Raw genomic sequence first — 25,529 nt, 5'->3', positions numbered from 1 at the left:
GAGACCAGATGGTTATAAACCAAAGAAATCTAAAATTCTAACCAGAGAAGAAATAGAATCGTTTTTGGTAAATTCTCTAGATAATTTTTATCTCATGATTAGAGAGCGGAATATATGCAAAGTGCATATAGATGCATATATTGCATATTTTCAGACAACAAACACAACATTGCATATGTAAGCTAAACACGATTTATTTTGCATATTTTAAAAATAAATTATATAAAAGTTTAAAATTCTCCTCTCTTAGTTGGAATTTTATAACTTCGATATGAACGAGCTCGTTATTTATCTATCTATCGCTCATCTGGACTTTCCCATTACTAATTTAATATTAAATAATTAGTTTGTCAGTTTCTGGCCAACATTTGTTTAAAGTAAACGTTGTATCGTATTTAGTGTTTTTGAAGTGATTGGTATATATTAAATTTAAATATGTCTACCATTCAAAAAAGTGCTTGGATAAAGTGTTTTCCCGAGTTAAAGCTAAGTGGAGATAAAGTATTTTGCAAGGCCTGTTCCAAAATCGTAAGTTACATTCATTTTCACATTTCATTTTTTAAATGAGGAACTGACAAACAAAAGCAACATTTGCAAAATGCTATGAATTGTCCGTTTACAGTTTAATATTAACAAGCAATAAGTAAAGACTTTGTATATATATACACCATACACCATATATATACGACACTATATATACACAAAATTTTCGATTTTCTAAATCTGACTGAATTGAAAATTGGGACAACTCCCATCTTAAAGTTCAGGAAAAGACTCACCCATTCATATATCAACCATCCATTTTGGTCCAAGGGTGTGGATTTTACGGCCCTTCGTATTTAGGGTCTGTTTTTGGTTCTCATCCCCAAAACTCCCAAAAACTTCAAAAATTTAACTACGAATTTGGGGCTTCTAATATAAGCGACCATTACCTTTCCAACGCATGTCTAATTTTGAAAATCGGTTATACCGTTCAAAAGTTACCGAGCTCAGAAATATGAGTCAATATTTATTTAAAAAAGGGAAAATGTTTGTGGATATGTATATATGTATGTATGTATGTATGTATGTGTGTGGAAAAGTTAAACCGATCTGAATTTTTTTTTCTGTGTTTGAAGAGGGGGTTAGGGCCGATTCAGAACCGGTGTAGTTTGTGAGTTTTGACTGCCCATAAGCCAGCTATAGGACTTGGTATGTACAAAACGGCATATTTTTTGGCGGTATATATCTTCGGTTCAAGAAGAGACAGGAGAACAGTAAATATACCAAATTAATAGCGTTGAGTTAAGCTTTCAAACGGTGTTTAAGCTGTCAGGATCAGACATACACACGGCTCAGTATAGCCGAAAAGCTGAAAAACTAAACTTTGAAAATTTTGGTTTTTCGACAATGACTCAAAATTTCAACCTACGAATTGCGCCAATAACTGAGCGTTTGCAGAAGAACTCTAGACGAATCTAACGGTGTATACCTTATATCCGGGAAAATTCGAATTTTTAGGTTATAGGCTTCACAATTATGATCAAATCTATTTCTTATGGGAAAAACGGTTTTTCAAGCTCAATAATTCCTGTAATAGCTTCAGTTATCATACTTGACCTTAGATGCATAAGATACTACTTGTCAATACGTTTCAAACTCATGTTTAGTGAACAAAATCAGTTAAGCCGTTTAGAAGTTATTAAGCTACAAATGTATAATCCAATTAACAATTATTCCCTAAATGGTTTATGTAGTTGTAGTGGAAACGACGGTGATTTGATCTGGCAACGGGCAATCCGAGTTCATTTACCGGCCATCCCAATATTTTTTTCAATATATTTCGAATAGAAAAAAAATCTAGTGTACATTCGATGGACACTAGATCATTTAGGAGATAATGCGAGAAAGGCGACCATTTATAAAGCTTAGCGTGTAATTGGGAGACATTGCATTCAACTTTATACATTTAATTTATAAATAACTTTGAAAAACTCCTGATACAAGAATAAAAAAACCGTTAAACCCCGTAAAAATGAGTGGCGCATACAATATTGCATCTACAATAGATCTGATATGAATATTACGTGGCGCGAAAATGTATTTTCATTTTGATGCAGAACCAAACTCTAGTTTTATTTTAAAAGATTTTTTCATAATATTTGCTAAATTTGATATAAACGCGCCACAAAAGAGTTTCAAATTTCAAACTGTATCAAACTTACTCTTTTGTGGCACGTTTTACTTCAAATTTAGCAAATAATATGAAAAATATTTTAAAATAAAACTAGAATTTTGTTTTGCATCAAAATGAAAATACATTTTCGCGCCACGTAATATTCATATCAGATCTTTTGTAGCTGGAATATTGTATGTGCCACTCATTTTTAAGGCGTTTGGCGTTTTTTTATTCTTGTTTTAATATTTAGAAGTCTTCCCGTAATGTTGTATATTTTTTTAGTGTGCCCTAAAGATGGTTAGCACCTATTTACAACAGCCTATAATGTTTGAACTACTGGAAAGGAAAAGGCTTCATTTTTGGGATATTGAAAACTCCAGTTCTAAAGAGAAGAAAGAATATCGTAAAAAAGTATTAGGATATGCCCACTTCGTGATTTTATTTTTTACAGTCGCCTCAATAATTACATGTTTCTCCTATGGACTTCAACCGCTATATTTAAGAAAAAAAGTACTGGGAATCAGTACATATATACCACAAAGTATTTCATTTTATGTACTAGCTATATATGAGTTTTATACTTTCTGTGTCGTATGTTTCGGAATTATACCTTTTGATATATCCGTGGTTTACATGCTGTGTCTCATTTCAGTTCAATGGAAGAGTTTAAATATCGAAATCAAAAATATTTTAGATAGTAACATTGATACACTAGAAGATCAACAATTATTTAAAGCAAAAGCTATAAGGTGTGTAGAGCACCACAATTTTTTAAAAAGGTTTGTACATTTTAGTTTACTGTTTTCCTTTATTTGGCTGCATTCAATTTACAATCTGCTTTCAGTATTAATAACCCGAGGGCATTGATAATTCGGCGAAAAAATTTAATAACAGATTTAAAAAATTTAGGTCTGTTTCCAATAAGCAACAAGCTTGAGAAAATTGATATCACATTTTTGAGGATTTATCAATGTTCGAGGATTATTCGAAAGAACATTTTTTTTGCTTTTTTTAAATAAATCTAAACACAAAATTATTTAAAAATTTATAAACATTCTCAATTTCTTTGCAACACGAAAATGCAGCAGCTGCATAATACTATGGTCAAATCTGAGAGGGCAGGAAGAGTCTATACCGGTTTCGGGGGTTGTTTCCCCTTCATCAGTAGTCCCATATCCTCTTCTCTCAGATTCTTCCACGTACCATACGTTAGGCCTTTCCGAATTGCAAAGAAAGAAATGTCACGGATGAACTAGGGCCATCTACCGAAAAACAAAGTAAGTTATCAATCGAAGTAGCACAGAAAACGACAATAAATATCGTATCCATACCACCAGATTGACAACAGGTGAAATACTTTCTTTGGTTACACCTCCTGAGATTTTCAAAATTAATAAATTTCCTCAGCATCCTGTATGATTTCCAGTGATCGTTTTCCGATTTCCAGTGACGATTTTGTCTTAAAAACAATCTGTTTGTTTTATTATTAGAGCCTGTTTTTGAAATTAATTTATTATACAATCTGATAGGACAAATGTTGCTGTCATCGTTTTTCACTAAAAATTTGCTTTTGTGCACATTTTTGATCCGTCTTGGTAGTCCTGTCCCCAGGGGGTACAACGGCCTCCTTTATTCAGATGGACTTAACCAAGTTTTTTATACATTTTCACCCGTACAATACGAATTTTTTGGGCAACAGTTGATCCGGATGTCGATAAGATTGTTATAGACAAAGAACTTGAGGAATTACATAACATCGATTTCTCTCAAAACAAAGCATCTTTTTGTATTTTTTGTGTCATTCTAAGCAAAAAATGTTCTGACAAGTTTTTTCGTAGGATGCATAGTTTTCGAGATAAACGCGGTTGAACTTTTGAACCCGAAAAACTTTTGATTAAAAAATAAAATGGCAATTCTGCTTACCGTATTTGAAAGTTCAAGTCAAATTTTATCGGTTTTGATTATTTGTATTGCTAGAAATTTATTATTTTATTGTTAAACAAAGCTATAAACACTTAACACTAGAAGCACCAGAGCGGTCATTTTGACTGCTTTCTAATTTTGACCCTCTGTATTACTTATTCCTAGTTGTTTTAGAAAGTTGATAATTTAGGACTTTTCCTAGATCTATTTGAGGATTATAATTCCTCCTTTACAGGTACTTAGTGTAATTACTTTTTGAGATGTGTTAATATATACATAGAAGCACCGGGCGGTCATTTTGACTGCTTTCCATTTTTGACCCTCTGTATTACTACTTATCCACAGTTATTGTAAAAACTTAATAATTTATGACTTTGCTATATCTATTTAAGGATTACATTCACAGGTAGGTATTTAGTGGAACTAATTACTTTTTGAATATGTTGATGTCTACCTATTGTGCGTCCCACCTTGACTTTACAGTACAGGTTCATATGACCAACAGTGATGCCAAATTTTATCAGAAACAGGTTTTAAGCAATCATACTTTTTTCTATAGGATAACTATTCATAACTCAGGAATTAATATTATTGACATTTTGTGACCTACTTTTCTCTAAAGTTGAGAGTTTTTGACATATTTTTGAGCGATTAAAAATTTAAATGATTAATTACCTATTTGCCAATATAAAAGCCACAATTGTGGCTTATTTCCCATATAAATAATTAATCATAAAAATGACACAAGGAAATAGCTTCAGAACAACATTAAAAATTTAAAAATTGCGAAATCGGCCATTTTTAACATTCAAAAACTATGTGAAAAGCTTAAAACTTGATGAAATCCCGAAGAGATTTTTGCAATAAAGTATTCAAAACTCCTTTCTTTTTTAATTTCTATTCACGCGTGCGCGACACTATTTTCCACCGTTGCATGTGTACACAGCATGGTGAAAATGAAAGGAATAAATTCGTTATTTCGTAAACCGGCGACTTTAAGGAAAAAACCCGAGACAAGTCGATTTTTCAACGTAGAATGAAGTAAACACTTCTGTTGTATGTAGGTATATAATTTATTAAAAAATTCTTAAAATTTATCCACAAGGGAGTGGAAGTACAACAAAACGTTTTCGGTCAAACTGACCATCCTCAGTGTAAACCTGGAAATAAGTGAACCACTTAGATTGAAATGCAAAAGGGTGAAATTTTGACAGTTAAAAAAAGAAAATGTGGTTACTTACGTCCAGTGTACAAGTAATTGAAACTAGCCACTTGAATAGGTGTAAAACCTCAAAATAACATTATTGCTACATTATGAGCTGCGTGGTAATCGACAATAAGTCGATGTCTTAAGATTAAAAATATATCACATGTGGATGTATGTCATCCTTGCTCGGAATTTACACAAGGTTGTGATCAGGTGAGAGGTTAACAACCAACTGCATAGGGATTACGAACACTCGATACGAATCGTATCCGCCATGTTTTCCCATAAGGCGCTACAGTAAAACATGGCGGATACGATGCGTATCGAGTGTACGTAATCCGGGCCCAGATTAGACAGATTGGTGCCTGAAAATTCATGAGAAGTTGTCAAAGAAGATAGGTGGATTTCTCAAATGTCAACCGGAAAATTTGACAGAGTGAATTAATATTTAACTTAATTATTAAATTGGGAATATGCCACTATTAAAAATGTTTGTTATGAATTCTAAGTTGTAAATAAAGGTTAATAAGCTGTAATAATATATTCATTAATGCACCGAAAACAAAGGCAAAATTCTACTCATATGCTGTGACGTCATAGACTGTTTGTCAACTGTATAGGACTAAGAATAAATATATATATTTGAGTAAAGTTATAATGAATGAATATTATTGAAAATTATATAGAAAAATTTTTTATATAGAAAATTTTTTTAAATATGACATCTTAATAGAGTAGCAGCTGTAGAGTTGGAAGAAATGCTAATAGGGAATGGTCGGTTGCATATGTTTCAGGGAACCAACGAATATAATGAGGAAATACCAATCTATAGATCTGTAATGTAAATTATTGGAGGTAGTAAAGGAAATGGTATTAAATGAGGAAGTGGAATTGAAAAAACCTATGTACATATTTTGATCAAGAAATTTTTTTAAAAATTTTTGTTATGACTGAATATAAAAAGTTTGTCGCATATAGAACTATTGAAATTCTAAATGTAGAAAAATTATTAAAACGGGTGATAAGTAGAGACTGGAAAATATGCACTAAAAAATGTCTAAAATATGCATGCAATATGCATTTTAAAACAAGCTGAATATGCACAATTAACATGCAAATATGCATTTATATATGCACTTATTTTTATATGAATAATTTTATGGTTTACGTTAAATACATAAATAAATAAAAAATAATAAAAATAAATAAATAGGTTTGAATTTAAACCAAATTGTATTATTATTTCTTAATATATTTTTTTAACTTCAGGTTTTGTGACAAATAAAACGGCAAAATATTTTATTTTGACCACAAGATAAATAAGAGTACAATAAAATAAATGTACATATTTTTATTGTTACAATATTGATTCATATTTTCTAAACTAATATTATAAAAAGAGTACAATAAAACAAATTTACATATTTTTATTGTTACAATAAATAATCATATATTGATTCATATTTTCTAAACTAATATTATGTCTTCTATCTGTTAATATTTGTTTATAGGCAGAAAAAGATCTCTCAACGTCACAAGATGTAATTGGGGCATATTTAAACTTTGCTATTAGAGACGGATCCATATTAATATTTTCATCGAAGTTTCCAAAATTGATTATATTATTTATTGAACGCAATAAAGTGAAACCCTCATTTTTGTTTAAAACGTCATCAAGTTTATCTTTAATTTTTACTCCAATTTCCCCATTCAGATTTGTTATTTTCTGTTTAACCGAATCAACAATAGACATACTATTGTGAAGACATAAATTTTGAGCCTCTAATTTTGTAATTGAACTTTCAATGATATCGAAATTCGATTTTATATACAACAATTGATTTTTAATAGACTTTTCTTTAAAAATATTTTGACAGTTATCAATAGCGGTACAAGTCGGATCAAAACTTGAAATAACGCTTTTGATGTCGTCGTAGTGTTCAGATAAAAATATAGCACTTTTAAGCCAAGTTCCCCATCTGGTTAATACTGGTTCTGGTGGTAAAGGAATATCGGGAAGCATCTCCCTATATACCTGTACACGTAGTGGTGCTTTCAGAAATACTTTTTTTACATTATTTATTAAGGTGTTTACATTGGGAAATTCAATTCTAACTTTCTCTGCAACTCTGTTTAGGCCGTGCGCCAAACATGTACAGTGAATTAAATTAGGGAAAAAGATTTTAAGATTGGATGCAGCTTTCATCATATATGAGGCGGCATCACTAAGCATTAATAATATTTTTTCAAATGGTACTTGATCAGGTAAAAAAAAATTTGTTAGGGATTCGTTAACAAATCTAGCTATTGTAGCATAGTTTGTTTTTTCCAAACATTTTACACTAATTAAGTATGAGTTTTTAAAATCGCCAGAGTCGTTAAGAACTCCAACAATTAGATTCGCAATTTGTCGACCCTTTGTATCCGTTGTTTCGTCGACGGAAATCCAAAGATAATCGGCTTTTAACTGATTTTTAATACTCGTCATCACATCTTTGTAACATGCACTGACATATTTTTTCCGAAGAGTTGAAGAACTTGGTATTTGAGCTGGTTTATCTTTAATCTTGCAATAAGTTTTTAAAAAGTTTTGACACGATTTATGTTCTAACTTGTGCAGAGGGATATTGCAGTTCAAAAAAAAATGGCATAAATCCTTTGCAAAGGTTTCTTGCCCAACTGACGTATTCTGAATCTGCAAACTGTTCTGTAGAATCTGCTGGCGAGGTTTATTATCATTTTTTGATAGCTTAGTTTGGTGAAGTGAAGTTTTTATGTGTTGAACTACTTGGAATTTCTTTTGACATGGAATCTGGAATATAATGATAATGATGTTTTAGATGTTTTCGTAAATAGATACCTACATTAAAATGATCAAACTTTTTAAACCTCCCCCAATTTTTTTTTATTTCTCAAAGTGAAATTGAAATCGTCAAACAATAAAGTACAGTCAGTGTACCGTAGTATACAGGGTGGGCCACTCTCAACACCTCGCTCTGTATAAGCCAAACCGTTGCGAACTTTAAAAAACAGTTTTTGAAGAAATGGGACGGTTTGTCATTTTAGAATAGACAGACACATAGATGTGCAAAGAAGTTTGATAAGTTTAAAAATCTATTGAAGTGGAGAACTTACCTTTTTATCACAAATGGTGCAAAACATACTTTCACTGTCGATAACTTTTAGATGATTGTTACTTCCAATCCAACTTCTGAGAAGACTTGATTTTTCCCTTGCTACTTTAGGCATTTTCACAATAATAATAAAATGATTTTTTTACACAGTATAGTCAATAACTTGCAATCACAAAAGTTGAATAATCGGCGATTGATTTAAGACTAACCATTCATAAAATAAAATAATCTATCCTACCCTTAAAACAGTGTTGCCAACTCGACCAATATAGTATTTGCCAAACCTCACAAGAATGATGGAATGATCAGTTCAACAGTAGGTATTCCATTATCAACTAATAAAAAATCCCTATAGCAAGCATAACCCAGTACAGATAAATTATTTGTTTTAAAAAATGCTGAAACATGATCCTGTAGTTAATAGTAATCTCATGGTCCACAGACATAAGTACTAATATAAACATTATTGAAGGCGAAGGGATTTGCTGATGTAGGTGTGTATGTGTGAATGGTTAAACATTTTTTGTTAGGAATCAGATTTGACTCACTGATATCAGTTTCAAGTTCCTGTGAGAGAGTTCCTAAGTTGTTTTAGTAATTGTAAGGCCAACATAAAAATTTGTTCTGAATTAGAAGATTTTCGATTTTTACTAAATAATTTTTATATTATTTAATATGCTAGAAAATATGCTATATGCTAAACAAGAAATAAATAAGCTAAACAACACAAAAATATGCCAAATCTAGCATAAAATAAGCTAAATTGGCAACGCTGCCTTAAAATTTCGTTTTGGTTGGTTTTCCCAGAATAATTCATAGTTGGCCGACACCAGCAGAAGTACAGGTAATATTTGTAATGTTATTCAAAATATAATCGGTATTTACTTAGGTAATTTGTAAATTCTGAGAAGTCTATAAATCTTAAATATCCGGATAATGATACCTGCAGCTATAAATAACGCCCATTATGTTTATGGGTACAACAACAAAGGAGCTTAACAGCAAAATATTTACTTTCACATTTTATTTTAATGGATGTTGATGTTACTAATATATACCTTATTTTTAAATGGGGTAGAGTAAATTCCCATCAAAATATGCATTTATATGCTCTTAAATCTCCAAATATGCAAGGCATATGCATTTATGAAAAACATGAGAAATATGCAGCATATATATGCATATGCATTTTGCATATAATCCAGTCTTTAGTGATAAGGTAAGTTGCCTATGTTCAGTGGACAAATAAATGAAATATAATTACTGTTTTGAAAATAAAGTGTGTGAATTGTTAAATGGATAAAGACTGATATTAAATTAGGAAAATTGCGCTGAAAGAAATGTACATGTTTTGATCAAAGAAAAAAAAATTAATTTAGATTGTAAGCTCTAAATGTAAAAAGAATATGTCACATATATAACTATTGAAATTCTAGATTGAATATTGTATTGACCAAAGTTGATATTAAGTAAATTTATTAAATGCTGATAGCTGAGATTTATTTTTTAATTTTAATCTAAATGAAAAAATAGAGTGAATCAATTAAAAATTTTGGAAATGCAACAAAAATTTTTTTTTTGCCAATGTTACAAAATACTACTTTGCAGTAGTATTTGTAGAACTAGAATGCTAAGGTGAAATGAGTGAGTGGGTGAGGAACTGATAATAGAAGTATGGGGAGACAGAGGCAAACTAAATAGAATTGGCTAGCAATAAATGCAAGAGAACGACTTGACACTCAAGGATGGGTACGGCTCGTTTGCATGCCTGTCGAAGAACAGTAGCTTAAACTAAAGAGGGATGATGACTAGAAATTTTTTTTTTTTTTTGGTTATTGTCTATATTAGAATGTCATATCTGAAAAGATCAAGGGTTCCATGGTGTGATTTTGATATAATGAGAAAATGATTATGTTAAGTGAAAATAACTAGAGAATGAGATGAAAGAAATAGAGTCTTGCCTGGAGCACAGAGTGAAAGAAACTGAAAGATACAAAAGAATATTTGATTGGGTATATTGTTTGGGTTTTTGTTTATTTTAGGTTTATAGTGGTATGTATAGGAAAGAAGGCCAATGTGAAGTTGGATAAAATATAGAATTATGGAAATAATTGTCTATGAATTGGGGTGAAATCACGGTTAAGAGAAAGTTGACGGTTAACACAGTTTGGACTTGTCCTTGCGTCCCTGACAATCTCTAAATCCTCATATAGATCTAAACGAAGGGCATTCTTATCTTGGATGTTATGAATCAAAGTCACACCATCTGGGATGTTAAGGTGGTGTTTGTTGACTTTGAGATGGTGAGAGAAAGCTGATGTATTGTCACGTTTAGTGTGTTCAGCTGTTCTAGTAGATAGTGATCTATAGGTTCTTCCTACATAAGAGGCATCACAATCAGAACAAGATAATCTATAAACACCACTACGATTCATAAAGTTGATTGGATCTTTAGTGTTAGATAATGTTTTGTTGAGAGTGTTATTGACTTTGAATGATATGTGGACATTGTCCGAAGAACAGAGAATGTGTTTGATCTTCTCAGATATGACAGAATTATGAAAAGGTAGGGACCTATAGATTGGTGTGATGACTGGGTTTGAATTGTAAGCTAGTTGCTGAAGGCGATTGGATTCTCTTTTCCGGATGAGCTTGTCGATTATATTAGGGTTGTAATCGTTGTTGACTGCTATTTGTTTGATTATATTAAGTTCCTTGTTAAATTCAGCTGTAGATAGAGGCAGTGTATGTAGTCTGTGGATGAAACTCCTAAAAGCAGAATATTTTTGAGACAATGGGTGATTGGATGAAGAATGGATAACATGATCAGTTTGAGTAGGCTTGCGGTAAATACCAAAGTTGAACTGGTTGTTGAGTCTGGTAATAGAAAATTCTAGAAAGTTAATGGCATTAGATGCCATTCAAATTCAAACCCAGTCATCACACCAATCTATAGGTCCCTACCTTTTCATAATTCTGTCATATCTGAGAAGATCAAACACATTCTCTGTTCTTCGGACAATGTCCACATATCATTCAAAGTCAATAACACTCTCAACAAAACATTATCTAACACTAAAGATCCAATCAACTTTATGAATCGTAGTGGTGTTTATAGATTATCTTGTTCTGATTGTGATGCCTCTTATGTAGGAAGAACCTATAGATCACTATCTACTAGAACAGCTCAACACACTAAACGTGACAATACATCAGCTTTCTCTCACCATCTCAAAGTCAACAAACACCACCTTAACATCCCAGATGGTGTGACTTTGATTCATAACATCCAAGATAAGAATGCCCTTCGTTTAGATCTATATGAGGATTTAGAGATTGTCAGGGACGCAAGGACAAGTCCAAACTGTGTTAACCGTCAACTTTCTCTTAACCGTGATTTCACCCCAATTCATAGACAATTATTTCCATAATTCTATATTTTATCCACCTTCACATTGGCCTTATTTCCTATACATACCACTACAAACCTAAAATAAACAAAAACCCAAACAATATACCCAATCAAATATTCTTTTGTATCTTTCAGTTTCTTTCACTCTGTGCTCCAGGCAAGACTCTATTTCTTTCATCTCATTCTCTAATTATTTTCACTTAACATAATCATTTTCTCATTATATCAAAATCACACCATGGAACCCTTGATCTTTTCAGATATGACATTCTAATATAGACAATAACCAAAAAAAAAAAAAAAATTTTTGTTGCATTTCCAAAAATTTTTAATTGATTCACTCTATTTTTTCATTTAGATTAAAATTAAAAAATAAATCTCAGCTATCAGCATTTAATAAATTTACTTAATATCAACTTTGGTCAATACAATATTCAATCTAGAATTTCAATAGTTTAATATATGTGACATATTCTTTTTACATTTAGAGCTTACAATCTAAATTAATTTTTTTTTTCTTTGATCAAAACATGTACATTTCTTTCAGCGCAATTTTCCTAATTTAATATCAGTCTTTATCCATTTAACAATTCACACAATTTATTTTCAAAACAGTAATTATATTTCATTTATTTGTCCACTGAACATAGGCAACTTACCTTATCACCCGTTTTAATAATTTTTCTACATTTAGAATTTCAATAGTTCTATATGCGACAAACTTTTTATATTCAGTCATAACAAAAATTTTTAAAAAAATTTCTTGATCAAAATATGTACATAGGTTTTTTCAATTCCACTTCCTCATTTAATACCATTTCCTTTAATACCTCCAATAATTTACATTACAGATCTATAGATTGGTATTTCCTCATTATATTCGTTGGTTCCCTGAAACATATGCAACCGACCATTCCCTATTAGCATTTCTTCCAACTCTACAGCTGCTAATCTATTAAGATGTCATATTTAAAAAAATTTTCTATATAAAAGAATTTTTCTATATAATTTTCAATAATATTCATTCATTATAACTTTACTCAAATATATACACTGTGTCCGTAAAGTATGGAACAAATTCTTTTTTAGCTAAACAGAGCATTTTAAGAAATAATCCTGAAACACGTCGATTTTTGATTTTAATTTACCGTATTTTAAAACAATATTCTAATATACAGGGTGAATTACTTTCGAGTAATGACGTCACCGTCATTTTTTTTAAATGGAACACCCCCATTTTGTCTCAATTTTCGGATTACTCTAGCTGAGCTGATTCCAAAAATGTATCACATGTTGATTCAAATTGGTACAGGGTGGACAAAAATACAATAGATTTGTGTGTGTTCATACAGTAACGCGTTAGTTAACCCAGATATGCCCATTATGTCTACTTGTGATTTTAATTATTTTTTTTCTTATAATTGTTTAATTTAGGGTAAACTAAAATATATTAGACGAAAATAATATTTATTTTTTTGATAAATATACAAAATTTTGGGCGTCCTATATGTAGGACGATGGGCACTTAAGGGTACCTACATTAACTATACACTTTTTGTATGGTATACCAAAAAACATTTGACGTGGAGTCCTTTGTCGCATTTTGAACATCTGGTGGTTGTTTTTTCATGGCAATGTGCACAGCGTGTTTGCTTATTTTGAGGAATTACCAAATGATCCATACGATCAAACCTAATGTCTAAACCTTCGGTAGATGACTTATGACCTTTCGAATGTGTTTCTTTTTTTTTATTTTGTAATAATAGCGTAGTGGCTACTCGTCTTCGGAACCTTAACTGATCAAGGTCCCCACCTCTTTGTCTATGCAACTGCCAAGCATTTTGCAGAGCTACATCAATACAGTGTGCCACTAGCGGGAAATACCATTTCTTACTCCTCAGTGAAATTCTATAAAGGCTCAAATTTTGGTCACATCTGTCTACTCCGCCCATGTTTGCATTGTACAAGTTTATCAGATGTGGCTGCGACACCTAAAATATTATAAAATGTCATGAAACTAAGCATGTTGTTGAAAATAAAAAAATAAATGCGTTTGTAAAAATAATCTAAAAAACTATAACTTACCTGAATATTTGTCCGTTCTTTTCGTGAAAATCTTTTCACCCTATGCAGGGGGTTTACGCCTACTGCATTTGAGCACAGGGTGACAATGCTGTTGTCATGCCACTTCACGACAATAATGTTCTGGTTTTCTGTTTTTTTGAAATCGAAAACGCCTCGAGCTTCCTTTTTTATTTCTTTTGAGTTTGTCAGTATCCCATTAGATATGCGATTTTCACGTATTGTTCCGGTAGCGTTAAAATTTTTCTCCGATAGCAATTCTAACAAAGATAACGTGGAAAAGAAATTATCAAAAAATAGGTGCATCCGTTTATTAGGCCACCTAGTTCTTAAAACGTCAGCATACTCCAAAACAACAGATGGCCCTACTCCATAATCAATATACTTTTCGCTAATATTTGTGGTAGCACCTTGGTAGGGTTCCATCCAATTTACGTAGCCTAATCTACTTGCTCCTACCCAAAGTTTGTAGCCATAGCGAATTGGCTTATTGTGAATAAATTGTTTGCAGCCATGGCGGCCGTAATATGGTACCATGGCTTCGTCAACACAGTGCATTTCCTCACATTTACCAAATTTCAAAAATGCAGCATTGAGGTGATCGAACAATGGCCTAACTTTAGCAAATTTGTCGGATGTATTTATAGTGACGTTGTCAGTTTGGTGAAAGTGAGATAAAATATATTCAAATTTATTTCTTGACAAAGCTTCAGAAACCAGTACATTGTGACTGTCTCTTTCGTTTTCCCAGAACATTCTCCGCCTCGGAACTGGCACATATCCACTGAGTAATAACACTCCAATGAATGCTTTTATCTCATGTTTTTCTATTTTCAGGCAATGATTTTGTTGCCCTGCATATCGATTTGATTCGACAACTATTAGTTCCAATATTTTGTCATCAAAAAATAAAGAAAACATATCTAAAGGGGTTTGCAGAGGCATTTCTTCTTCATCGTTACTAAATTCTTCACCATCATACACCAAATCTTCGGTTTCCCATTTATAAATCTTTTTTCTCTTTATTGTTTTTGTTCTCTTTGATGGCGTTTCATATTCTTCCACTGATGGGGCATTTTTGTCATCTTTTAGATTTGAGGAATTAGAGGAAATGTTTTGCCTTGTATTATATTTATGAAAATTTATTTCAGCAGGCGCTCTAAGCTGCTTAGCAGGTAGATTATTTATCGTAAGCGTGTCTTCGTCACCAGAATCTTCATCAGTTTGAGAATCCGTGGCATTTTCGGGCGGAGAAATAGTCAATGACTCAACGTGCTCTATCATATCTTCCTCCTCCTCCAGCATAGCCAGTGCATCATTTAAAGAAAAACCCCTGAAAGTGTAAATATACATGACATATGCTAAAATATTGATATATTTTGTATAAAAGCATGTAATTTACGCAAAAATAAAGTTATGTATGTAGTACTGTTATGTGCCCAACGTCCTACATGTAGGACGCTGTGGAAAAGAGGTTAAAAAATATATTATAACATATTTGTACATTACTGTTGATCCTATATTGCTAAATATACTTCTTTTTACGTTAAAATGCACATATTAAAATATTATTTATATAGTTTTAAAAATACAAATTTTGCTTACTTTGCGAACGAAACACCATACTCCGCCATTTTCAAATTTACACAATTTTTGATGTTAACTACACAAATATTATGGTGTAACTAAACAGTCGTTTTATATTTTATTACATCGGGTGGTTCCTAGAGATCGATTACCTGTTGTCAGCATTTAGTTACTGGTCAAGAATGAGACAGGATCGGACTTGCTTCAGGCGTTCTATATGTAGGACGTTGGGCATATCTGGGTTAAATTAACAATATTTTCAAAAATACTTATTTTATTTTTGATATTTTAATTATATTTTAATTTTAATTAATTTTTGATATTGTTTAGTTGAATATTTTAATTTAATATCAAAAATTAATTAAACTTTAATAATATGAGCATACACAAAACTATTGTATTTTTGTCCACCCTGTACCAATTTGAATCAATATGTGATAAATTTTTGGAATCAGCTCAGCTAGAGTAATCCGAAAATTGAGACAAAATGGGGGTGTTCCATTTAAAAAAAATGGCGGTGACGTCATTACTCGAAAGTAATTCACCCTGTATATTAGAATATTATTTTAAAACACCGTAAATTAAAATCAAAAATCGACGTGTTTCAGGATTATTTCTTAAACTGCTCTGTTTAGCTAAAAAAGAATTTGTTCCATACTTTACGGACACAGTGTATATTTATTCTTAGTCCTATACAGTTGACAAACAGTCTATGACGTCACAGCATATGAGTAGAATTTTGCCTTTGTTTTCGGTGCATTAATGAATATATTATTACAGCTTATTAACCTTTATTTACAACTTGGAATGCATAACAAACATTTTTAATAGTGGCATATTCCCAATTTAATAATTAAGTTAAATATTAATTCACTCTGTCAAATTTTCCGGTTGACATTTGAGAAATCCACCTATCTTCTTTGACATCTTGTCATGAATTTTCAGGCACCAATCTGTCTAATCAGTTGGTTGTTAACCTCTCACCTGATCACAACCTTGTGTAAATTCCGAGCAAGGATGACATACATCCACATGTGATATATTTTTAATCTTAAGACATCGACTTATTGTCGATTACTACACAGCTCATAATGTAGCAATAATGTTATTTTGAGGTTTTACACCTATTCAAGTGGCTAGTTTCAATTACTTGTACACTGGACGTAAGTAGCCACATTTTCTTTTTTTAACTGTCAAAATTTCACCCTTTTGCATTTCAATCTAAGTGGTTCACTTATTTCCAGGTTTACACTGAGGATGGTCAGTTTGACCGAAAACGTTTTGTTGTACTTCCACTCCCTTGTGGATAAATTTTAATAATTTTTTAATAAATTATATACCTACATACAACAGAAGTGTTTACTTCATTCTACGTTGTCTTAACAAAGGTATACAGCCAACTACAGGGTTTACCCTTTTAAAGTTTTAATTAATGACGATATGGTCTACTTGGCTCTTAAGTACTTGCGGCTAGCTACAAAGAGGAACAACACTAAATTGGATATATGGTTCATATCTCAATGCCTTAATCACAAAGTTATTCCAAATTTTTGCAGAGTAAAAACATCAAAAAATATACCTCCAAACATCAGGAGCTCACTACAAGTTAAATTAATGAAGAAGGAGATATGTAACCACTATGGAAAATTAAACTACCTCAACTGTCAACTTAAGGTAATGTATGATTCTTTGCTCGAAATAATAGGTTTTATCAATATTAATAACTTTATGTCAGATGTTCTGGATAAGGTGGAGATTTCTAATTCAATTAAATTCAATAGATTTAATAACAAATTAATTAAACTTATTCAAGCCAAAACTTTGCTCGATCAAGCTTCGGATGTCAGAGATGTCAGAAAGTTTTCAGATTTCAAATTCCATCCCCGTATAAAGAACCTCACCAACCTTAATTTTTCCAAAGACAAAGTACAATTGCTCAACTATGGTCTTAAACACTCAGTCCCCAAAGACTTATCAATCAAAGACATAGAGAACCTTTCTATCGAGACAGGCATAGTTATCCAAAATCTCTCCGTAACCCTTTCAGACAGAACATCTATCAGAAACTCTTGTTACCGCTTTCTCAACAAATTTAAAACTAAAATTGATTCTTCTAATAACTCTTCTTTCTCACATAGTCTTTCTTCCAAAAAAGCCAACTCTTTTCTTAAGTCATTAAAATCAATCAAACAAAAAATTACAAACCATCAATTAATTTTCAGTAAAGCAGACAAAGGTAACTGTCTTGTCATCCTTGAACGTGACTTATATAACAACAAAGTCACATCTTTCTTAGAGAGCAATCATTTTATTTCCATAGCAGTAGATCCTACAAAAAGGTTTATCACTAAACTTAAAGACAACATCAAACAATTTTCTGATTTTTTCACTGAATTTGATGCTCCATACAGCAAAATTCCTAGCAACCCTTTAGTTCCAAGGTTGTACGGTTTGCCAAAAATACACAAAGTTGACATTCCTATACGCCCCGTTGTTAGCTTCATTAATACTCCAGTTTCTATTTTATCTAAATTCCTATTAAAAACAATAAAAAACTTAATCAACTTCACTCCTCAATTTTCAGTATCTAACACTTACCAATTGGTTGAAAAACTTCAACTCATCAATCTGAATCCTAACATTACTATGCTTTCTTTTGATGTTAGCAACCTATTTACTTCAGTACCCAAAAATGAAACAATTAGTCTGGTAAAAACTCTCCTAATCAATAAGGTTATTCAGCCCCATATCATTTCTTCGATAATAGATATTCTACAAATTTGTCTATCACAAGGTTCTTCATTTTTAACAATAATTTCTATAAACAACCAGACGGTTTATCAATGGGTAGTTGCTTATCCCCCTTTCTAGCTGATGTTTTTATGGATCATTTAGAATCCAATTATATCATGAAAAATCCTGAAGTTCTACATTGGTTCCGTTACGTAGATGATTGTCTCGTTTTTGTGGATGGTCAGCAAGACTCAGATAATCACCTTTTATTCAAAATCAATCAAATCCATCCCAATATCAAATTTACTATGGAACTAGAATCTAATGCCATTAACTTTCTAGACCTTTCTATTACCAGACTCAACAACCAGTTCAACTTTGGTATTTACCGCAAGCCTACTCAAACTGATCATGTTATCCATTCTTCATCCAACCACCCATTGTCTCAAAAATATTCTGCTTTTAGGAGTTTCATCCACAGACTACATACACTGCCTCTATCTACAGCTGAATTTAACAAGGAACTTAATATAATCAAACAAATAGCAGTCAACAACGATTACAACCCTAATATAATCGACAAGCTCATCCGGAAAAGAGAATCCAATCGCCTTCAGCAACTAGCTTACAATTCAAACCCAGTCATCACACCAATCTATAGGTCCCTACCTTTTCATAATTCTGTCATATCTGAGAAGATCAAACACATTCTCTGTTCTTCGGACAATGTCCACATATCATTCAAAGTCAATAACACTCTCAACAAAACATTATCTAACACTAAAGATCCAATCAACTTTATGAATCGTAGTGGTGTTTATAGATTATCTTGTTCTGATTGTGATGCCTCTTATGTAGAAAGAACCTATAGATCACTATCTACTAGAACAGCTGAACACACTAAACGTGACAATACATCAGCTTTCTCTCACCATCTCAAAGTCAACAAACACCACCTTAACATCCCAGATGGTGTGACTTTGATTCATAACATCCAAGATAAGAATAACCTTCGTTTAGATCTATATGAGGATTTAGAGATTGTCAGGGACGCAAGGACAAGTCCAAACTGTGTTAACCGTCAACTTTCTCTTAACCGTGATTTCACCCCAATTCATAGACAATTATTTCCATAATTCTATATTTTATCCACCTTCACATTGGCCTTCTTTCCTATACATACCACTACAAACCTAAAATAAACAAAAACCCAAACAATATACCCAATCAAATATTCTTTTGTATCTTTCAGTTTCTTTCACTCTGTGCTCCAGGCAAGACTCTATTTCTTTCATCTCATTCTCTAATTATTTTCACTTAACATAATCATTTTCTCATTATATCAAAATCACACCATGGAACCCTTGATCTTTTCAGATATGACTTTCTAATATAGACAATAACAAAAAAAAAAAATTTTGTTGCATTTCCAAAATTTTTAATTGATTCACTCTATTTTTTCATTTAGATTAAAATTAAAAAATAAATCTGAGCTATCAGCATTTAATAAATTTACTTAATATCAACTTTGGTCAATACAATATTCAATCTAGAATTTCAATAGTTTAATACATGTGACATATTCTTTTTACATTTAGAGCTTACAATCTAAATTAATTTTTTTTTTCTTTGATCAAAACATGTACATTTCTTTCAGCGCAATTTTCCTAATTTAATATCAGTCTTTATCCATTTAACAATTCACACAATTTATTTTCAAAACAGTAATTATATTTCATTTATTTGTCCACTGAACATAGGCAACTTACCTTATCACCCGTTTTAATAATTTTTCTACATTTAGAATTTCAATAGTTCTATATGCGACAAACTTTTTATATTCAGTCATAACAAAAATTTTTAAAAAAATTTCTTGATCAAAATATGTACATAGGTTTTTTCAATTCCACTTCCTCATTTAACCTTCGAGTGGTTACGTACGGTCCCTGACACCGACGTAGCGGATTTTTCGCGGTAAAACTCAAATGCGCATATTTTTTTGTCCCCGCGGCCAGGTAGCTTTCAAATTCTCATCACACTATTTAGTCTTGAAAAATCTGTGGCCAAGTGTAGATAGTTCAATATGTTATTTGACCTGACGGTGTGAGAGACCGAGGTTACCATTTGTGATATACCTAACGGTAAGTTTTTGTCGTTTTTGGTGCATAGTCAGTTTAAATAATAGATGTTAATTTTAGGAGTTGTATATGAATATTGATTATGAAAGGGAACAAATCACGTTGCAACAACTTTTTGACGAAATTGTTGCTAATTCCGAACCAGAACCATACAGTGCGGTGCAGTGGAGTGTATAAAAAATGAGGAAACAAACGGACAATAGTTTCAGTTTGTGTTGGACATTTGTTGAATAATTTTTTTTTGTGACATTATAACCCTTTTCGATATGTTTGTTGATACTTTGTATTCAAAAACTTGACATGTTTTTGTAAATTGTTTGTCAATTATGTTACTATCTAAAAGAAGCTACTTTTTTTAATGTGCATTTTTTTCCCGAATATAAATAAATATTGATCATTTCTTACTATATTATTATTTAAATATAGTTATATTAAACATTTAGTCACATCAAAATATTAACACAAAATCACAACCTAAGATATTCATTATTAAAAAAGTCGGTGACGTAGACCGACGTTACCAACTATGTTACAAGAATTCACGTTACCGGCGGAATGTTAATACCATTTCCTTTAATACCTCCAATAATTTACATTATAGATCTATAGATTGGTATTTCCTCATTATATTCGTTGGTTCCCTGAAACATATGCAACCGACCATTCCCTATTAGCATTTCTTCCAACTCTACAGCTGCTACTCTATTAAGATGTCATATTTAAAAAAAATTTCTATATAAAAAAATTTGTCTATATAATTTTCAATAATATTCATTCATTATAACTTTACTCAAATATATATATTTATTCTTAGTCCTATACAGTTGACAAACAGTCTATGACGTCACAGCATATGAGTAGAATTTTGCCTTTGTTTTCGGTGCATTAATGAATATATTATTACAGCTTATTAACCTTTATTTACAACTTAGAATTCATAACAAACATTTTTAATAGTGGCATATTCCCAATTTAATAATTAAGTTAAATATTAATTCACTCTGTCAAATTTTCCGGTTGACATTTGAGAAATCCACCTATCTTCTTTGACATCTTGTCATGAATTTTCAGGCACCAATCTGTCTAATCAGTTGGTTGTTAACCTCTCACCTGATCACAACCTTGTGTAAATTCCGAGCAAGGATGACATACATCCACATGTGATATATTTTTAATCTTAAGACATCGACTTATTGTCGATTACTACACAGCTCATAATGTAGCAATAATGTTATTTTGAGGTTTTACACCTATTCAAGTGGCTAGTTTCAATTACTTGTACACTGGACGTAAGTAACCACATTTTCTTTTTTAACTGTCAAAATTTCACCCTTTTGCATTTCAATCTAAGTGGTTCACTTATTTCCAGGTTTACACTGAGGGTGGTCAGTTTGACCGAAAACGTTTTGTTGTACTTCCACTCCCTTGTGGATAAATTTTAAGAATTTTTTAATAAATTATATACCTACATACAACAGAAGTGTTTACTTCATTCTACGTTGTCTTAACAAAGGTATACAGCCAACTACAGGGTTTACCCTTTTAAAGTTTTAAGTCGATTTTTATTTTTAAGTAAGGTTTATTGTGGCATATATGGTATACTAGTGACGTCATCCGTCTGGGTGTGATGACGTAATCGATGATTTTTTAAATGAGAATCGGGGTCGTGTGGTAGCTCATTTGAAAGGTTCTTCAATTCTCTATTCAGTAATTATACACTTACCTAATCATTTATACAGGGTGTCCAAAAAAATTTTATTAAATCAAATTATTTGACAAAAAAAGAAGTAGAAGGACACCCTGTATAAATGTTTATATTACTGAATAGAGACTTGAAAAACCTTTAAAATGAGCTAGCACATGACCCCTATTCTCATTTAAAAAAAATATCGATTACGTCATCACGCCCAGATGTCACTAGTATACCATATATACCACAATATCATAACTTAAAAATAAAAATCGACCTGTTTCGGTATTTTTCATTAAAGGCCGGTTTACGACATAACGAACTTATTCCTTTCATTTGCACCATACTGTCGGTGGAAAATAGTGTCGCGCACGCTTGATTAGCAATTAAAAAACAAAGCAGTTTTGAATACTGTATTGCAAAACAACTCTTCGGTATTTCATTAATCGATGTTTAAAGAATATCTATCTACCTGGACAACGTTCAAATTTTCAGTTTTTCACATAGTTTTGAGGGTTAAAAATGGCCGATTTCGCAATTTTTTAATTTTTAATCGTCTATATGTCAAAAATTATCAACTTTAGAGAAATGTCACTAAAGACCTTTTCTGTTTGGAATGATCCAAAAAACCTAAAAAAACTTTGTTCCATGCAAAAAAAAATAATTTAAGGAAGAAAACAAAAAAAAACGTTTAAAAATTTTTCACCCATTTTTGGTCCTGGCAACATGCAAATTTGTTAAAAGTGGTCCTTTTTGAGTAAGATTGTGCAAAAAATCCGAATCGGAATATTTTTCCTAGCGGATGCGCAGTGATTTTCTGGACTAATTATGTGTATTATAATACCGGGTGTCCACTTATATTTTCCCCCATTTTAACTGCCTATAACTTCTAAACGACTCAAGATAGAAATATGCGGTTTTCGCTGAAATGTTTTATTTTAGTAAAAGTTTTGTCTGAGTTGATTGAATTTTTTATATCGCTTTCAAATACAAAAAAGTGGCGGATTTTGAAAAAAAACGTTTTTGACTTTTTTTTAATGGAACACCCAGTATATTTTTCTTGTAAATTGAAAATAAGATCATTCATCTATCCAGTGATATAAGGTTTTTCAAAATCGGTTTGTCAAACCACTGAGTAATAAATTTTTAAAATGAGAGGTGCAACATGGATATCACATACCTAAATAAAATAATTAAGCAAATTGATATTATGTTATGTGACTTCACATTGCATCTCTCATTTTAAAAATGAATTGCTCAGTCACTTGACATCCGATTTTAAAAAAAATTTTATCGCTGGATAGGTAAATCAACGTTTTTTTCAAGTTTTTGGGTAAATTACTATTTTTTATATCGCTTTTAAATACAAAATGGCGGAATTAAAAAAAAAGTTGTTGACTTTTTTATTAAAACACCCAGTATATTCTTCCGTAACTTGAAAAAATGGTCATTTGCCTATCCAGCGATATAAATTTTTTTAAAATCGGTTATCAAATAACTGAGCAATTAATTTTTAAAATGAGAGATGCAATGTGGAAATCACATAACTAGTCCAGGAACCGAAGCTTTTCACCTCGCAATTTTTACAGAATGGATCGAATTGCATGAAAATTTGAGAATAAGTAGTGAATTGTCCAAGGATCAAAATCTATATGATGCCGAAAGGCGCTTTTATCATGGGGGTGGTTGCCACCCCATCTCGAGGGTGGAAATTTTTTATGATATTTTGACCGCAAAAGTTGATAAAAATATTCATTCAAAGCAAAAAATGTTCTATACATTTTTTTGAGAAAATTAATAGTTTTCGATTTATTCTCTATCGAAAGTGTTTTATATCGAAAAAATCAATGTTTTTCGATAATACTCATTTACGATTCACTCAATTTTTGCCGTAGAAAAATTTTTTTCAAACCAAGTTCTTGAGAATTAAATAACCTAGAATTCCATATTTAAACATTTTTTCCTATCTCTGTTGCTAATCTTTCTATTCTGAAGAAAATGTCATTTTTTACCAAACTACAAAAATTCGTTATTCGCTTTTAACTCCAGTTTTTTAAAAACTAATCATTCTAAGCCAGTCAAACTTCTAGCATCCATTAATAATACATAAATAAAAAAGAATGAATAAGACCAATGACAAGAACATCGCTAACTAACATTATTATGCTTCCAATTGGATTTCTCCTTTTTTTTAATATATTGATTTTTTAACCGTAATTTTTTTATTTTTTATTTTAGAAAGTTTGGTAGAAAACAATTTTGTAGATTTTTACAAGATATAAGCCTATTAATATTAAATCTTTCTAAAGTCCTCAGTCGCAAAAAAATAACTTTGAAAAGGTTGGTAAAGGTGGTTTTTGCATGTTATTACAAGTTTTAATTGTCAATAGCTCACCCAATTTTTGCCGCAGAAAACATTTTTGCAAAACATGTTCTTGGAAATTAAATAGGCTACAATTTCATATTTAAACATTTTTTCTTATCTCTGACGCTAATCTTTCTGTTCTGAAGAAAATGCCATTTTTTTCCAAACTACAAAAATTCGTTATTCTCATTTAACTCCGTTTTTTTTAACTAATCATTTTAAGCCGGTCAAACTTCTAGAACCTATTAGCCATACATAAATAAAGAGGACCAAATAATGTCAATCACCAAATGTAAATTAAAGTGGTGATTAGGAGGTTGCCTCCTATCACTTTTTCGCTGAAAAAAATAGGGACTGACATTCTTTTCATTATAAGTCACTTGATTCTTGAGCTAGAGACTTTTTCTTATTTCAAGAGATAGATATTTTTAAATACTTTAAAGTAGTTTAAACAAGTTACCCTCGAAAAATGCATAGTGTTCTCGTCTTTTGACTTTGAACTAAAATATTTAGCATCTGACGAAGAAGATCTAACATATAATAAAGTGTAGCTCGATTACTATTGGTTTTAAAGAAAATTAAAAAAAACCGTTTTGTTTATTTTTTTAAAAGGTGCATTTTTATTACGTAAACTTTTTTTGATAAAACGAAAACTTTTGGAGTTATTAGCGGAAAACTTATTAAAAACATTGATTTTTTCGATAGAAAACTAACACTTTCGATAGCGAATAAATCGAAAACTATCAATTTTATCAAAAAAAATGTGTAGAACGTTGTTTGCTTAGAATGAATGTTTTTATCTACTTTTGCGGTCAAAATATAATAAAAAATTTCCACCCCCGAGATGGGGTGGCAACCACCCCCATGGTAAAATCGCTTTTCGGTATTATATACATTTTGATCCTTGGACTATCCACTACTTATTCTCAAAGTTTCAAGCAAATGCATCCATTCTGTAAAAATTGCGAGGTTTTGTCCTATTTTAAGCTTCATTACTTGGACTAAACATAATATCATTGCTTATACAGTGGAACCCCGATAAGTTGGCCCCCGATAACCCGGAAGTCCGGCTAACCCGGACCGATTTTCATCAGATAAAC

The 25,529-nt window shown here is 31.4% G+C and overlaps 1 protein-coding gene across 1 annotated transcript in view; it reads left to right on the top strand.

Annotated features, from left to right (window-relative positions):
* The first annotated feature begins 321 nt into the window (after window positions 1–321).
* Window positions 322–25,529, top strand: part of LOC126889621 (odorant receptor Or2-like) — a 120,533-nt gene continuing 95,325 nt past the window's right edge. Inside the window, exons 1-2 of the mRNA XM_050658095.1 lie at window positions 322–528; window positions 2,441–2,937. Coding sequence (XP_050514052.1) covers window positions 436–528; window positions 2,441–2,937 — 590 coding nt within the window. The 5' untranslated portion in view covers window positions 322–435. The remainder of the gene's footprint in view (window positions 529–2,440; window positions 2,938–25,529) is intronic.

This window comes from Diabrotica virgifera, chromosome 8 (assembly GCF_917563875.1).
Source record: "Diabrotica virgifera virgifera chromosome 8, PGI_DIABVI_V3a".
NCBI lineage: Eukaryota > Metazoa > Arthropoda > Insecta > Coleoptera > Chrysomelidae > Diabrotica > Diabrotica virgifera.
Note: the sequence above shows the minus strand (reverse complement) of the source record. Positions and strands in the feature narration are given on the sequence as shown.